Raw genomic sequence first — 18260 nt, forward strand, 5'->3', positions numbered from 1 at the left:
CCTCTAATGTAAACAAGTTACAAAAAACCTGAAAATATTCTTTGATCTATAATTACTCACATTTATTCTCAGAAATTATACACTGAGTCTTATAGCTTTAAGCCCATCTTTCATGTGTGAGATTTACAGAAAAATCAAAGCTTCATTTTATATATCTATCTTTGAGAGATATTTATTGTAAACTTTCTTTGAAAGCAAAAATACTATTTCATTTTGTAAAAGTGTTGCAAACACTGTGTTCTTGAAATCTTGAGAGTGATTGTGAATCACCTAAGATTTGCAAGGGTTTGGACTTGTGAAGTCTGTGTAAAATCCGTGGAGGATTGCTCCATTTGTAAAGAAATTGCTAGCATCCCTATGAAGCTAGAAGATAGTGAAAAATCTCAAGTGAAGCTTGAGGAGTGGACGTAGGCCGAGTTGAAACCGAACCACTATAAATTTGTTTGTCTCTCTCTCCCTTATCTCTTTATTTTATTTTAAATTGCCACAACTATATTTCACATTTTTACTGTACTAAAATCATTAACTGACATAGTTGTTAAGACCCTTGTTTTAATTATTTTTATTTCATTAATTATATTTATCTAATGTGCTAATCATAATTTTTATTAAGGTATTATTAATTTTAATTGTAAAAAGCTAATTTACCCCTCTTAGGTTGCTTTTTGGGCAACCTATATAAATGTCCAATCCCTTGCAGTGACCATCATACCAGGCTTTTCTCCATTTAATCTCCAACACACAATGAGAGTTTGAAGATTCCATGAAAAAACCGCAACCACTACTTAACCAATGCCTATCCAATAACCTTTCATGATCTTCCTGGAAAACTCACAACAACATAAAAGGTCAAGAGAACTAATATCTAAACCACTGAGAACAGAATTGTGTTTCTATAGGTTTCTTGTGAGTGTGTGTGAAAATTAAGTAGAGAATGGCAGAGAGTGCAGTCACATTTCTACTCAAAAAGCTGATAGCAGCCTTACACCACGAGGAGGTGAAACTATTGAGAGGTGTTTGGGGAGAAGTTACGTACATAAAGGATGAATTGGAGCGTATGACAGCCTTCCTAAACGTTGCAGATCAGGCATCACACGAAAGTGACGAAGAACTCAAAGTATGGGTTAAGCAAGTAAGAGATGTTGTTTATGACACCAACGATGTCCTAGATGAGTTCAAGCTTCATGTGGAAAATCATCATCATAGGCAGCAGGGGTTTTTTCGTTCTTTTCTGAATTTTTTTCACTCTATCCTGAACTTGAAAGCTCGCCATCGGATTGCTTCAAGAATGAAACACATCAAAACAAGAGTCAGAAATATCTCTGAGGGGCGTCAGAGATACCGCTACAAATGTAACATTGTGGAGGAGGGCTCAACCTCCTCCACTGTTTCAAACAGCACATGGCATGACTGCCGAGGGGATGCACTTCTCGTAGAAGAGGCTGAGCTAGTAGGCATCGACAAGCGCAAGAAGCAGCTGATTGAGCACCTTTTGGAGGATGAGCCTGAACTCAAAATCATCTCGGTGGTTGGAATGGGAGGGATGGGCAAAACTACACTGGTAAGGAAGATTTATGAAGACTCAAAAGTTAAAAGGCATTTCCAAACCCATGTTTGGATCACAGTTTCTCAGACATTTGTGGTTGAGGAGTTCCTAAAGGACATAATTGTGCAACTCTTTGCTGAGATCAAGCAACCAGTCCCTCAAAGAATTAATGACATGGGCAGCCATGATCTGAAAATGCAAATAAACGAATTTTTGAGTCAAAAGAGGTATGTAATTGTTTTAGATGATATCTGGAGGATAGATGCATGTAAAGCTCTAAAATATGCATTACCTAACTGTCAATGTGGGAGTCGGGTTATGCTCACAACACGAATTGCTGATATAGCTTCCACCACCAGCACCATATTCGATGGTAGTGTCACATATCCTTTAGAACCCTTGTCACGGGAAGAGTCTTGGAACCTATTTTGCAGAAAGACATTCAAAGCAGACACTTGTCCTCCACATTTGAATGAAATTTCTCGACGTATCTTAAGAAGATGCGAAGGATTGCCACTAGCAATTGCGGCAATCAGTGGCCTTCTGGCTACAAAAGACAAAGGTAAGATTGATCAATGGGAGATAGTTCAGCGCAGCCTTGGTGCTCATATAGAAGGTGATGACAAACTTGATAGTATGAAGCGAATATTGTCACTCAGTTATGATGAATTGCCAGGCTATTTGAAAGCTTGTTTCCTGTACTTCAGCATTTTCCCCAACAATTATTTGATTAAGCGTATGAGACTGATTAGATTGTGGGTGGCAGAAGGATTTGTGGAAGAAAGAGAAGGGCAGATGCCAGAAGAAATTGCTGAGAGCTACCTCAATGAGCTTGTCAATAGAAGCTTAGTCCAAATAGCAACAACAACTAGAAATGGAAGGGTTAGCACATGCCGCATCCACGACCTTTTGCGTGAAATTTCTCTTTCCAAGTCAAGAGAACTAAACTTTGTAGCAATCGCCAACATAAACAACACGCAGTGGCTTGAAAGAATCCGGCGCTTGTCAATTCATAAAACATGTAGAAATGTGGAAAAAAGCAAGAGGTTCTCCCATCTTCGTTCTCTGTTCACCTTTGGGGCGGCAGACATGCCATCTAAATTGCCCATCTCTACATTGCTTTCTGGTGTCCCTAGGCTGCTCAAGGTATTAGATTTGCAAGGTGCACCTTTGGAGTCTCTTCCAAATGAAATCTTTGAACTGTACCTTTTAAGATATTTAAGCTTGAAAGGAACAAGGGTGAAAAAGATTCCAAGCTCTATTGGGAGGCTTGTAAACCTAGAGACACTGGATCTCAAACATGCCAGTGTAACTGAATTGCCTGTTGAAATTCTAAAGCTCCAAAAACTACGCCATCTTTTGGTGTATCGTTACGTGAAAAGATCTCCACCCTTTCACTCCACCTATGGTTTCAAGCCACCATTGGGGTTGGGAGATTTGCCATCCCTGCAAAAGCTCTGTTTTGTTGAAGCAACTCAAAGTAGTGACATATTAAATGAGGTAGGAAAGCTAACCCAACTGAGGAAGTTAGGCATTACCAAGTTAAGGAGAGAAGATGGGGTGGCATTGTGCTCCTCCATTGAAAACCTTCGCAACCTTCGCTCATTAGATGTAAATTCAATAGAGGAGGATGAGGTCATTGATGTCCACCACATGTCTTCTCCTCCTCCCTATCTACAACGGCTATGGTTGCAAGGACGTTTGGAGACTCTACCACCTTGGATAACTTCAATGCATAGCCTAGTCAAACTACGCTTAAGGTGGAGTCGGCTAAGGGTTGATCCACTGGAGTCTCTTCAGGCTTTGCCGAATCTAGTGGAACTTCAACTTCGCCAGGCGTATGATGGTGATGTATTACAATTTAAGGCTGGAGGGTTCCAAGGTCTAAAGGTATTGCATCTTCATGACTTGGAAGCGCTGAGAAGGGTCTGTGTGGAAGATGGGGCAATGCCTCATCTGGAAGATCTCAGGATTATCTGCTGCAAATCACTAGAAAACGTGCCAGCAGGAATTGAATTCCTCACCAATCTGAAGTCACTTGCTTTTGCTGACATGAAAAATGAATTGATTATGAGACTTCTGGGCAAACAAGGTGATGACTATTTGAAAATCATGAACATCCCAGAAGCTTATTATACCTTTTGGGACTGCGGTCGGTGGAATCGATCTTCTCTGTCGAAATAGAGTTCTAGCCATGGTGTCACCACCACCACAACCGTTTGGTGAAATATCAATGATTTAGTTTCCTATAATATGCTCTAATGTGGAATGGAAGTTGTATTACGTTGTGTTTGAATTTGTAGATTTTGGATGAAAGGATTTGTGGATTAATTATTCAAGGATTTCAAGATTAAATTTAAGAGATATACATCATGATAGATTATGATGAATGACATCCTTTATACTAGGATTAGAATTATACAAAGTTCATAGTAAATTACACAACAATTCAAACTATTCAAATTACACAACAATACTTGGGTACAGTAATACACTATTTCTTCAATAAAGATAAAGATAACGAGATTGCGATTTTCAATCAATCAAATAGAGAGAAGCGACAAATGATTCTTCTTGAGAAACAAATAAAAATGTCTTTGTAAAGAATTAAGAATTCCGTGCTTGAAAAGATTTTTTTTTTTTTTCTTTTCTTTTTTCTTTCTTTCTTTTTTTATATAAACTCTGTTTATATATACCCTTCATTATTGAGCTGTGCCATTCATTTTGAGTGTTCCAATAAGTTCCTTTGTTTTGGATGAAACTAACAAAATATACCCTTCATTACCCAAAAACGCAATTGTATTAGAATCGGGCAAAACCTCAAAAACTTCCAAGCTCTTCTCTTCCCAGCCAGTCAGTGGACCTATTTTATCTACCATAGCTTTCACTAGATCGAAACTATAGAAAAACTTTCTTCTTCCTGATGCTATTACTTGAGATCCATCAGGTAAGAAACATGCCTTTCAAATGGGACAATCATCTAGGAAAATGCTTTGTATTTTGGTGTTCCTTATGCCATCTATCAGAAAAAATCTGAGTTTTTTTATCTAATCCAGCAGTAAGGAGCAATTGTGTGGAACTGAACTGAATTTATTGGGGCATTGGAAAGATCATCTGCATTTGCATATACTAATCTCAAGTACTCAAGGAGTCCAGGCAATAGCTTCACCCTGCTCTTCACAACGAGGTCCTCATTTGTTCAAAGAATGTCATCTACACCTTCAACATCTTTACAACCACGCGCAAGAACTACCCCATTTTCTATATCAGAATCTTCATCATCAGAGCTGCAATTCCTTGGCTGTGAATCACGTTGGGCCCACTCTGTTCCCGGGTTCAATTTTACATGATGAGCCCTTAATCTGGACACATACGCAGAACTAGAGATCAAACTCTCGTCCTCTTCCTTCCTCAGCTTCCTCAATCTGTTGACTTTAGCTATATTTATACTGGCCTTTTCTTCTTCATCATCCACCCATACGGGTTTCCTTTGCCCAGCTTCGTCTTCATCATCACTTTCACTACTCTCCCGGAATTCTGCATCATCTTCATAAACAGAAAGTACGCTATTCACAGACTTATCTGTAAAGAACAAAGCAGAACTTTTATCAACCCCATCTCTCAGTTCCTCATCATCTTCCTTTCCAAACTCAACTGGGGAGTTCAAAGAACCAAACAAAAAGTTCTCTAACTTCATTTTTTTCCCTTCCTCAATTTCCAATTGTTTGTCCTCTTGCTTACGTTCTTCCTTTCTCTTCTTTATTTTGTATGTAATTGACTTGTCCTCTTTTCTATCTTCAATCTCTTGGTCAGCTTCCAAGAGTGAAGGCTGGTCAGAAGCCTTCCTTTTAACCTTCTCAAGTTGGTCCACATTTTGAGAAATCAAACTCATCTTTAGTAAAAGGGCTACTTCTGCATAAATCAACCAGTAGATAATAATGCAGTCACTAACAATATCGACAGGACAAGGATTCTCAAGTTTTCAAATAATAAAGAAACTAACACATCCACACATTGAAACAGCAACCTCAAATACGATCATGGGATGCACAAAAGAATACTCAAACAACCCATCAATCTTGGTTTTGGTTCTCCAACCAGCAAACTTAACCACCAACACCACTCAAAAATACCCCCAAAAAAACTTGTATACAAACAAGATTCTATTCTATTACATAACATGAGCACCCATGTTGTTGTGAACTCCATCATGCTATTTTTAACAGATTAGGTTTCACAAATTTTGGTGGCAAACATGAAAATTAAAATTTTGCATTAACCACACAATTTACATAGCTCAAAAAACTGTTTCAGTTTTCATATTTTGAATTGAATTGGACTCTTCACAACATTTTTCACCAATCCTATGCACACACATCGCATCTGCCACCACTTCTAGTTTTGTTTGTTAACAAGCTTAAAATAATTGTGGACTGATGCACAACTTTGTTTCATACAAAACCTTGAAAACAATTGAGAATAACAGAATCAAAACAATACAAAGTAAAGATAAAAAGCTTAAAGTATACACAGTGGGCTGCCAAAGGAGCTGCCATTGCCAAAAACTCCCCCAAACAGAAAATAATATTTTTTAACAACTCACCAAAAAAACAAAGAGACTAAAAACAACAACAATAATCACAAACCATAATCAGGCAATATAAAACAAATTTCAAGCAGTCTCAACAAATTTAAGCAATTCTCCATCATCAAAAAGGGGATTTCAGAAAAATAAATACATGGACTTCAAGATGCGTGATGGGTTTCAGACGATTTTAGGAATCTCAAGCTTCATCTTTTTCATCTGCTTCACCTGCTTGCTTCATCTTAGGGTTTGTTTGTGTGGTTTGGGGGTTTAGGCTCCAAAGGGTTTAGGGTTTAGAGAGATAAAACATCCATGGCCTTTGATTATAGTTTGACCCCAATATTTCTTACTATATCTTCACAAAGTTCTAAATTCTTTTATATTTTTTTGAAAACAATTATTTGTATGTACTTTTATATTTTTTTTGTTTTTTTAACTTTATTATTATTATTATTAAATTTATTTATTTAGTTATTTTTTATACTCAATATATTAAGTTTAGCTGCTGTTGATACAATGCAAAATTTCTTGAGTTATTCCATCTACTCTTTTTATTGTAAATTCTATATATATATATATATATATATATTTTACAATAGCTACTTGTTTGTTTGTATTAAATGTCTAATTTTGTTTATAATTTATAATTTGTTATTTTAAAGTTTTCATTAATTTTTTTAATAATCTAATTAAAGTATTATCTTATTTTAATATTATTTATAAAGATGTACTATTATTTAATTTATTTGGTTTTACATGTACTATCTAACCTATAAGGGATTTTAGTAGAATAAATGACTAATTTTGAGAGAGTAAGTGTTGCAATTTTATAACTTTTGATGTTGACTAGCTGATAGATTTTGGCCTTGTATTGTACTTAGGGGGAATTACACTAACATAAATAAATAAATAAAAATATTATAAATGTTATTAATGATTAAAATTATAAATTTTTTCATTAATATATAATTAAATTACACTAACATTACTACAGTGTTATTCTTCCTTGTATTTATGATATTGTGGTTGTGGATGAGTGTGGTATAGGTAGATGGTTGGAGGAAGGAAATTGCAGGAGAGGATCCAGAGGGTTCTGGCTTTTTTCAATTGAGACAAAGTAGTAAATTCATAATCAAAATCAAATCAATTGAAATGACAGTAACCAAAATATAAAGGGTTAAAATATAAGGTCTAGGTGTAATTTGTCCTTTTATTTTTTCCTGGTTTGTTTGTTTCTAAGCTACCTTTTGCAAAAAATAAAAATAAAAAATTACATATTTCTTTAGCCATTTTGTGTTAGCAAAGCCAATTTTATTATTTTTAAATAAGCGACTACTATAATCTTTTCTTTAGCCATTAGATGTTGTTTGATATCACTAATAAGTTAGTTTTATAGGTTTTTAGATTATTAATCTAAAAAAATTAAAATAAGTTGTAAATTTGTTTGGTACATTTTTTGATAATTTGTGAAAGAATTGAATCTGGTTGGTTAAATAAGCTGTCACATAACATTTTTGTTGTGCAAATATGTGGAGGGCTCAAAAGTTATAATTAAGACAAAAGAACTACAAATAATTTGTAGCTTAATAAAATTTCATTTGTTTTGGCCAAATAAGCGTCAAATAAATTATAATTCAAAATTGCAACCAAATTTGTTAATTTTTGTAAGCAAGCAAGTCAAATAACTTGATTTATAAGTGCTATCAAATGGGACTGTGTTTGCATATACCATTAGGAATTATGGCCCCGTTTGGTGTAGCTGTTAAAACAGCTTATAGATTATAGCTTAACAGATTATAGATTATGACTTTAATCAGAAGTTGTTAATCTGTTTGGTGTAGCAGTTGGATTATAGATTTAAGTTGCTGAGTAGTGTTTATTAAATAAGCTGTGAAATAACTTTTTCAATTAATTTTTATTTTTTGTTTGTCTACATTTCTCATAAAAAAATAATAATAATAATCTATAGTCCATTTGGGTCTTTTTCTATTTTTAAAAAAATAAGAAATAAAAAAATTTAAGAGTAGAACCAAAAATTAACATGTCCACAGCAGAAGCTGATAATCAGAAGCAAGGGGTGAGCAGCTTCTCAGAATCAGTTTTTTTGAGTTAAAATAAGCTGTTAGAATCAGAAGCTGTTTGAAATAAGTTTAACCAAACAGTCCAAAATAACTTTTTCAAAGCTAAAAGCCATAAGTTAGCTCTGAAAAGCTGAAACAAACACCCCCTATGTGATTAGCAACTCAAGTGATTTCATATGGCTCTTTCTTTTGATTTATAAGTGCTATCACAAAAATATATAAATTGAACATAAATTAATGTAAGTTCACTTGTATGAATAGATTTACACGAATTTATATTCAATTTAAGTATTTTTATGAGATCACTTATATAAATTTGTGAAAACTTACATAATTTTATGTTAAAATTGCATACGATATGCATTGCACACCCCAGAATATTACCCTATTTGATTTTATTTTATTTTATTTATTTTTCTTTTGTTCAAGTCCCAAACTATCTCCATTTTAAAATGATTGCTATGCATTTTGGGAACAAGTTCAGCTCTTCAAAGTAAATTATGCACTACTTCTTTTTCAAAAGGGAAGAAGCATAATAAAGAAAACAATTTGCTTTTGCTAAATTGTCGGTGAAACAAAAGGTACTAGAACTTTAAAAAAGGAAAAATGGATTCAATTTATTGGTACATAAGCAGTGGAATCGATACATTAAGACAACATGGCATTTAAACATGACCCAACAAAAAATTATTGAGTGTTTTCGGAGTATCACGTGTCTATATTCTTTTAGGAGTGTAAATCAGCCCATTAGTCCGCAATCCACTTAAAGCCTGCCCGTGGCTCATCCCAGCCAAGCTCGGGCCCAAGCCCAACCTGAGACCCTAGGCCTAAGCCTAGGCTGTCTGTTTTGAGGCCCCGCCCACTAGACAGCTCAAGGCCCATTCCAAGGACCGGCCCACCCGAGACGCACTCTCATTTCCAACCTATTTTGGCGAGAAAAAAATAAAATTTTGATGGAAAAAAATAAAAATAAATAAAAAATGGTCAGGCCTGGCTTGCCAGTCTGCCCTAAGGCTTGAGTACTCCTAAGTTTGGGCTTGGGCCTGGGCAATGATTTTGCACGAGTGGGACGGCCCAACCCGATTTTTGGCGAGGATTTAATAGACCCGACGACGGGCCGGGCCATATTTATACCCCTTCACTAATCATCATTCATCATGCCTCTTCATGTTCCTCAATCACCCAATACAAAATCATGAACACCACTTTCTCCACCAATCATAATATCCTGGATTACCACGTGACCGTATCCCAGGAGTCCCCAATAACTTTCCTGAAGCAACTGATTAATGAAAAATTTTCCCTCTTTTTTCTCATTTTCTCTTTCCAACTATGTAGTTGAAAGGAGGACCTTGAAATTTAATTGGTTGGTGTAGTGGGTAAGGAGTAGGTGAAGTGGAGGTGGTAGTGGTGTAGTGGGTTAGGTTTAGTGGAGTAGGTGAGGTGGTAGTGGTGTAGTGGGTTAGGTTTAGTGGAGTAGGTTTAAGTGGGTGAAGTAGGTGGAGAGTAGGTGGATTTTAACAGCCCCCCGCAAACTCAAGGGGGATAGGAACTAACCAACTTGAGTTTGGAGAGAGTAACAAAATAAGAAAATACATAAAAATAAAAGAGGATAAGAGACACTGTATGGTCGTGTCAGACCATTGGTGAAGACACTGGATGGTGGTGTCATAACGTTGTAGAGGACACTGTATGGGGGTGTCATAACCATGTAGAGGACACTGTATGGTGGTGTCATAACGGTGTAGAGGACACTGGATGGCGGTGTCAGACCGATGTAGAAGACAGTTTATGGGGTCATGTCAGACCGTTGTAGCAGACAATGTTGTGACAGTTGTGGTGACAGTTTACGGAGTCTTGCTGGACCCTTGTAGAAACTAACCGGAATCAATGTCGAGACAGTTTACAGAGTCTTGTCGGACCCATGAAGGAGCTAACCGGAATCAATGTCGGGACAGTTTACAGAGTCTTGTCGGACCCTTAAAAAGTCGCACCCTCAAAAGGTGTGCCCAATCTTTCAAAAGGCGTGCCATCAAAAGGCGTGCCCAATCCATAAAAAGGCGTGCCATCAAAAGGCGCGCCCACTTCATCAAAAGACGTGCCCAACAGAAAGCGTCGAGCCATCAAAAGGGGCGCCTGACACGCGGCGATGCACGTGATTGACAGAGCGCGTGTCGGCCTCGTCGTCTCTGTCTTTATAAACCAAAGCGAAGTCTGAGGCTTGGAAGCATAACAAACCAGTTGAAACCTCTTCGTTCTCTGTAACATTCTGTAACCAACCCTTCTCTGAAACACTCAGCAACCCAAAAACATGGCTTCTTCTTCCCGTTCAGCTACCCAGAACATAGCCTCTTCTTCCCGTGGTCTGCTCACTCTCTTTCCCGACCTCAACGAGTCAACAAGAGAGATAACTGGTGCGGTGGCCTGTGAACCTCAACCAAACACCTCTAGTTTTGCTCCGTTGAACTTTCCGATGCGGTCGGTGGAGCAAAAAATGGCAGTGCAAACGGATATTGAAGCTAATCAGTATACATTGAAGTCCTGTGTTGAAACTATGACTGCGGTCACAAACTTGTCGCACCGGCTGCAGAGTAGGACAAATGAGGTGCAGCAGTTAAACGCCCAACTGGCTCTGCTCCAACGCATGTATAAGGATGCGCGAGCAGAGATAAGTGTGCTAAAGGCGGAAAATAAGGAGCTGAAGCGGAAGGCCACCGTTATGTTCCGATTTGGAGGTCCGCCATATGCTGTAGTGGAGGAGCAGGGTGGAGTGATCGTGCCCAGTGGAGTGGGAAACACGGAGGCAACACCGTCAAGGGCCGCCCAGGACGGAGGCAAGAAGAAAAGACCGGCGGAATAGGCGAAAAAGTGAGGTCGGTGGGTGGCCGTCTGCAGAAAAGAAAACAAATCTTGTGGTGTTGTGGTTTGTGTTGTTGTGGTTGTTTTTTTTTTTTTTTTTTTGTTGTTAAAATTGTGATCGGGGTTGATCCCTGAGATGAATAAAAGATGGTTTGGTGTGCAAAGCTATATGGTATGAATGGAATTTGAAAAAGATTAAAAAATAATGTGAAAGAAAAATAAAGAAAGAAATAATAAAAATATATTTGAAATCAAAATGAAAGATGGGGGAAATAAGGAAAGTGGTTTGGAGAAAATAAATAAAAATAATGGATTTTGAAATCAAACGGAGGAGAGAGAGGGGACAAGCCCATGTGAGAGAAAGAGGGGAAAAATGATAGCCGATGCACCCAAAAATAATCTAGCTGCTATCCACAGGCGCTTAGGGGAAGGAAATGGTAGCAAGAGACGGCCAACACCATATATGGCTATAGCAAAGAAATGGAGTATCAAGCTCAATGGGCTAGGATTTAGACCAGAGAGTAAAGCCACTGGTCCTGTTGAACACACACCTCCAAGGCTCAAATAATCAAAACATGCTTAACGCATTTCCTTCCTTGCTTGATCAGGAGATGCACAAAACACCTTATACAGGGCTCTAGTCATTCCTCCACCAGTTAAAGGATGACGCATGTTGAAAGCATCACCTATTAATAGTGCTCCAGGAGTAGGGTAAGGAGCAGCTGGCATACTTCTATTGGGCATTGTTCTAATACTTCCCTTATCAATTGCAGCTATAAATGAATCATGCAGCTCAGGTGGAACCTGGGGAGCCACCAGAGGGAAGCAAAGCCGAAGGCTGCTGCAAAGCCGAAGGCTGCTGCAAAGCCGAAGGCTGTAAAAGCGAAAAAGGAAAAGAAGGCAAGGAAGGTATGTGTAGAAAATAAGAGGAATAGGTTGAGGTCCGGCGGGCGGCCAAGGCGAGGTTGCCGCCCGCCGGTGAAACGAAAAATACTAAGTGCTTAACCTTGCTCTGATACCATGTAGAAATTTAATGTATAAAGAGAAATAGAGAATTGTATTATTGATTGATTTATATTGATATCTATTACAATGATTCATGATTCCTATATATAGAAGAGGGTGAGTGTGTAGTAGGTAAGGAGTAGGTGAAGTGGAGGTGGTAGTGGTGTAGTGGGTTAGGTTTAGTGGAGTAGGTGAGGTGGTAGTGGTGTAGTGGGTTAGGTTTAGTGGAGTAGGTTTAAGTGGGTGAAGTAGGTGGAGAGTAGGTGGATTTTAACAGTTGGAGATTTTTGCTTGTGTGTTGAACTAAAGCCGATGATATTACAATAAAGAGATGAAGTTTGTAGTTTCTACCAACATTTTAGCAACATGTTCATCCTGGGGCCGCATCCATAATGAAAGTTGAATAGATTCCAATCAAATTATGATATTTAAAGGTTAAATTGTTGCTCAAAGGAACTGAAATATTTTTTGTCCAAAAAAAAAAAAGAAAAGAAAAACCAACATGCTATATGTGTGACCGTGATCTTTGCTATGTGCGGACAGCATTGCAAATTTGGGTGTAAACAATCAAGACCATTTGGTAGTACTTGAAGACCCTCCAAATCAGATTGTAAGTCTGCTAGTTGCAGACATGGTTGGTTTATCTTGTGCAAGGGCTTGAATTGGTCTTGAACTCTATTTGTTTGTTTCTATTTTAGTTAAATCAAAAATAAATAAATAAAAAGATTGTCATCTTTGCTGGGAAAAACTTGAAACATAAAAAGCTAAAGTAGGACAAAAATAAATTTTAGGAGGCAAAGTGAGAAAGTGACCAAATATAAAAGGGGCAAAGTGTAATTTAGCCATTTTAAATTTAAAAAATCAATGGAAAAGTAAAAAAAAAAGTGAAGACGAATGTAAATAAAATAAAATCACCAATCTAATGAGTAAATTATATTGATAGTCCCTATAATTTTTTAAAAAAATTTCCCCTTAATCCCTTTAATTTTTCACCTGGTCTTTTTCCTTTTAAAATGTTAACGAAACTCAACAAAAAGATAACATTGTAATAAAATTGAAAATATACGATTTAAATTGAAACTATGGACTTAAATTACGAAAACTAATGGTATAATTTATCTTACTTTTTTTTTGCATGTGCAACTCATGAGATTGACACCTTTAACACAATCGTTCATTTTAACTGTCAATTTGAATAGAATAACTAAATTAAAATGAGATTGACTTTGAATGTGATAAAGATATCTAAACCGCGGTTATTGAAAAACTACACACCGAAAGTTTGGATTGGGGAACACAATCCATAGCTTTTGGGGAGTAAATTATTGAGAGAGCTCTAATCAAATTAGATCATCATCATCATTAGAGTGTTTGCCTATTTATTTTTTATTTTTTTTTACGTGTTTTTGATAACTAATTTGTTGTATTCATACTGCAGATATTTTTTTTTTTTTTTTTTAATTTCTTTCATAGCTCATTTTGAGCTTTTAATTTTGATTTTATAGAGAATCGAGTGGAGAAAAATAATTCATGTAGCCGACCTCATTTGATGAAACTTAAGGCTTAATTTGATTTATTTTGGTTTGATTTGGTTTGGCTTGGTTTAGCTTGGTTTGGTTTCGAGAGTTGTACTAACTTGACCAAATTTAGAATTGGAAATGCAAATCTGAAAGATTGGGGTTCTAATGATCTTGATTTAGATTGGCATAAGTCTTTCAAATCTTGAGATGAATCTGTAAGTTCCCTAGGTTTTGCTAAGATTTCTAAGAATTACCATCTTTTGATTTTTCTAAGGCTGCAAAAAGGCATTTTGAAGCTTAGATTCAAATTTTGAAAAGAACAAATGACCCCTGTCAAAAAATTTGATTCCCAACCATATCATTCCAACTCAATAGTGCACTTTCAACTTATTGTAAGCTAAAATAGAAGTAAAAAAAAACTCGTCTCTTCCAATTTCAAGATAATTAACTTTTTTCAATAAACGAAAATTGCACTAAAAAGACTAAAAAAAAACTAATAAGTTACTCATATATGCTGCAACAAGCAACACACTGCAAAGTGGGTTGCTACACAATGATCGTCCTGTCCTATCCTTTTTTAACCAACAGAAAAAACAATAAACCAAGAGATATTTTAACTTCGATGCCACATCCAACATAAAAGATTAATGTGCATATATATTGCATCAAATCACCTGTTGAAATACTCAAGTGCACAAACAAATCATAAAAAAACACTAGAGAAGTATTGAGTTTTAACTAGCCCAGACTACTAATTCAGCTTTTTTTGTCTTTCTTCCTCACTTGTAGTACTACAGTGGTTCTTCAACACATTTGATGTATCCAATTGCAAAATTATTCCTTTCATCAATGGTAGACAGAAAATTAAAGGTTAAAGCAACAAAAGAAGATGAGATCATTGATCTAGATTCTCTGTCTTTGCCGCCTCGACTTCTTCGAACGCTGTACCTTGAAGGATGTTTACAAAGGCTACCACATTGGATACCTTCTCTTCACAACCTGGTGAGAGTATGTTCAAGGTGGAGTAAGTTAAGGGATATTGATCCACTACAATCCTTTCAAGGTTCGCCTAATCTAGTTGAGCTTGAACTTGATCAGGCATATGAAGGGGAGGGATTGTGTTTCCAATCTGGTGGGTTTCAAAGGCTTAAGAGATTATCAATGTATAGATTAAAAGGATTGAGATGGGTGAGTGTAGAGGCAGGGTCGATGCCTCATCTTGAAGAACTATATATTGGAAACTGCAAATTGGTGGACAAGTTACCCTTTGGCATTGAACATCTAACCAGCCTTCAATACCTTAACTTCGTATATATGTCTGACGGATTGATTTCAAATCTATATAGGAACTTACAAGGTGAGGATTATTGGAAAATTGCACACATCTTGAATGTCTGGGTTGGGGAATCAACACATGGCTTTTGGAGAAGATATTACCTATACTAAGAGAGGGAGAGGGAGAGAGAGCTCCAACCAGATTAGATCATTACCACAATTAGAGTGTTTATGTATCCATTTATTTTTATTTTCATGTATTCTTGATTAATGATTCGTTGTATTCAAATTATGAATCATATTTTTCTTTTTCTTGTTTTTTGAGTAGATCATAACATCATATTTGACCTCCTAACTTTGATTTCAGGGAGTTGTAACTTGACAAAATTTAGAATCACGATTGTAAATATTAAATTTTAGTTTTGCTATGATTTCTAGGAAGTACCATCTTCTGATTTTTTTTTTTTTTTTTTTTTTTTTTTTTTGTTAGGGTTGCAAAGAGCATTTTGGATCTTGGATTCAAGTATTTCAAAGCTCAACAAAAGTAAGGAATAATTTAACTTTGTTAAAATAATTGATTCATGACCATCAAAGGGAATAAGACTCGCACACATGTAAAGAAAGTAGAACTCTTGACCTCCTCAGTAAGGTCCAAGAGCTTTGCCCAACAAGCTAATCCATTGGACTAATTCAACCATCATTTTACCCATACAAATTTAAAGCATTGGCCTGTTAAGTTAAAAGTTGATAATCAGATGCAGAAGCTAAAAGCACCTTCCTCCAGTTTCTAAATAATAAGTTTTTTTTTTCAATTTATTTAAGCTATTTTTGCCTCATAAGCTATATAAACTAAACATGCACCAAACAGTCTAGTACACAGGCTTAAATAATAGTAATAAAAAACTATATGCAGTTCAAATAAGTTGAACTAAATGGCATGTAATGGCCTTTGGCAACTTGTCTAAGCTTACACCATCATTAACAAACTATGGGGACAAATGGTGTAATTTAGGTGATTTTATTTTTTCCATTTCAATTTTTTTTGGAGGGGTGCTCTTTCATTTCAATTCGATGAAAAAGAAGTGCTGAAAATCAGTAGATGTGAAAGAATTTCCAAATCCAATTTTCGATTTACTAGTAAAAGAAAGACAAGTTTTGCAGACTTATTGACACTTCAATTATCAACAACAGAGTGAAAAACATGGATTTTCCCTAAATAATCAACTGAATCAGGCAATAAATAAACATACATATATATTTAGAAAGAGATTTACCCGAAAACTGAGGAGCCATGGCGTTTACGAGAGGTGAAGCACTAAGAAGCCCTAGAACTCTTCACTTCATAGGAGGTCACGGAGACTCTCCTTCCAAGATGACGTTGATTCTGTGATTCAACCTAAACCCTAGGGAGAAAAATCATCAAGGATTTCATACTAGTAGTGATCAGTATCAGTGCTGAATATGAGAGTAGAAACCCTAGAATCGATGATTGAATATCAACCCATGGCTCGATCATGGAGGACAAATTGCAATGGAGATTCAGCACCCTGCAGTTTGAGCTTCTGTGATTATTTATTTGATGAAGTACACTTTAACATTAAATTCAAAATTTTCATCAAATTTGATGAAGAAAGTCCAGTTGTTCGGGAAGTCATTTAGCCCAACGATTACCTACAAATTTGATAACAACAAAATGTTTGGTAGTCTTAATCTTTATGGCCCGAATGGTTCGAATGTCTCAAAATGATGTCGTTTTAGAGGTAAATTGATGTCATTTTAATACACTCGAGTCATTCGAACCACACAAATTCGAGCTAACAAACATTTTTTATTTGATAAATAATAAATATTCTTTTCATTTAATAAAATATTTAATTCCCTCTTCATCTTATATCAGTTTGATGATAACGTCTAAACTAACATTTCTTCTTAACATCTTCTATGACTTTGGAGATGTTTTACACAACGTCTTTACTACACTCAAATTTTATTGTTTTGTATTTCACATTTTAAATCCAATTTTAATTTGATTATTCAATCCAAATATTTAAAAATTTGTTAGGTAAATTATTTTTTAATTTGAGCAAAATTTCATTTTATTTTTTATAATTTTAATTTGAACAATTTTAAATAATCACTCCATTACTTATTACTAAAATTTTGAATAAGTAATTATACTTTGGCCTTTTTATGTTTGGCCACTTTCATATTTTCACCTTTCATGTTTTAAGTTTTTTACAGTTTATTCATAATTTTCGTTAAAACTTAAACAGAAAATAACACATTGACAATAACAATCACGTGATATAAAAATATTTTAGTATATATAACTCACATCTCTAATATAAACTTAAATTTTAATATAATAATATATTTTTGTCTTATATGACAGCTTTTATGATATTTTTTTGTCTAATTTTGAATCGAAGCTAACTCTAAGAGTAAACATAATAATATATTTTTGTATTATATGACAGTTATTTTGATATTTTTTTTCTTTAATTTTGAATCGAGGCTAACTCTAAGAGTAAACAGAGATTTTGTCGCGGAATAGATGTCTCTTGGAGGGATAGAATTTCAGAGAGAGAGAGAGAGTCACTCACCTCAGGCTGTTCTTAAATGGGCAAATGGTTCCCTGTCTTTGAAGACTAACCCTTCACCACTTCCAAGATGGCTGTCAGTTTGACAGCTTGCTTCTTCGCATCTAGTCCATTCATACCCTTCCAAAGTTCAGTGATAGCCTAAGGCACGTGTTTATCACAAACCGAATACATATTCCCCACCTTTCAAAAGCGGGTCGAGGACGCCTTGAATCAACAAAAGTTTGGACAAAGTTTTGATTCCTACAAATTACACAAAATAGTTATAAATTTTCAAATCAAACAAAAATTTAAAAAAAAAAAAAAACTAATGCTAAACCAGTATAACATTCAAATCGTACCAATTTCTGGTTGATTCAGAGTTTCCTGATGTTCCGAAGCCACTTTCTCCTTCTTCTTATTTGCCTCAAAAACCTCCCATTCCTTCCCTCTCTTCTATTTCTCCGTCATGCCCTTTTCCCCATAAAATAGCATCGTCATCTTGTCTGACAATACAGGCACACCTACAAGACAAAAAAATCATAAAATTTCATTAAAATATCATAGAAACAATCTAGTTTTCTTCTTGACCTAACAAAGATCAGATAATCAGAAACATACTTTTCAAATGCTTTTCAATACTGAAAAGTGTGTCTTTAGTATGTTTTTGATTATCTAATCTTTATTTTTTCAAGAAGAAAACTAGATTGTTTCTATGATTTTTTAATGAAATTTTATGATTTTTTTTATGTCTTGTAAGTGTGTTGTCGGATAAAATGACGATGCTATTTTATGCGGAAAAGGGCATGG

At 35.6% G+C, this 18260-nt stretch overlaps 1 protein-coding gene and 1 pseudogene across 2 annotated transcripts; one reads left to right on the forward strand and one right to left on the reverse strand.

Moving 5' to 3' along the window:
* The first annotated feature begins 727 nt into the window (after positions 1–727).
* Positions 728–3901, forward strand: LOC145802933 (disease resistance protein RPM1-like). The gene has a single exon (XM_082895829.1). It carries the CDS (start codon positions 935–937, stop codon positions 3728–3730), a length of 2796 nt encoding a protein of 931 aa, XP_082751955.1. The 5' UTR covers positions 728–934; the 3' UTR covers positions 3731–3901.
* A 25-nt stretch (positions 3902–3926) lies between these two features.
* Positions 3927–17974, reverse strand: LOC114321507 (U3 small nucleolar RNA-associated protein 18 homolog; annotated as a pseudogene). The gene is made up of 4 exons (XR_014344754.1): positions 17813–17974; positions 17475–17714; positions 16146–16418; positions 3927–5458 (listed from the first exon to the last, which is right to left on the reverse strand). The product of XR_014344754.1 is annotated as a U3 small nucleolar RNA-associated protein 18 homolog (transcript).
* Between the last annotated feature and the right edge of the window lie 286 nt (positions 17975–18260).

Source organism: Camellia sinensis, chromosome 11, assembly GCF_055761805.1.
Source record: "Camellia sinensis isolate YWXY chromosome 11, ASM5576180v1, whole genome shotgun sequence".
NCBI lineage: Eukaryota > Viridiplantae > Streptophyta > Magnoliopsida > Ericales > Theaceae > Camellia > Camellia sinensis.

Excerpts from the sequence above, each read along its gene's own strand:
- LOC145802933 (XM_082895829.1), top strand. The coding sequence starts at position 935 with ATGGCAGAGAGTGCAGTCACATTTCTACTCAAAAAGCTGATAGCAGCC.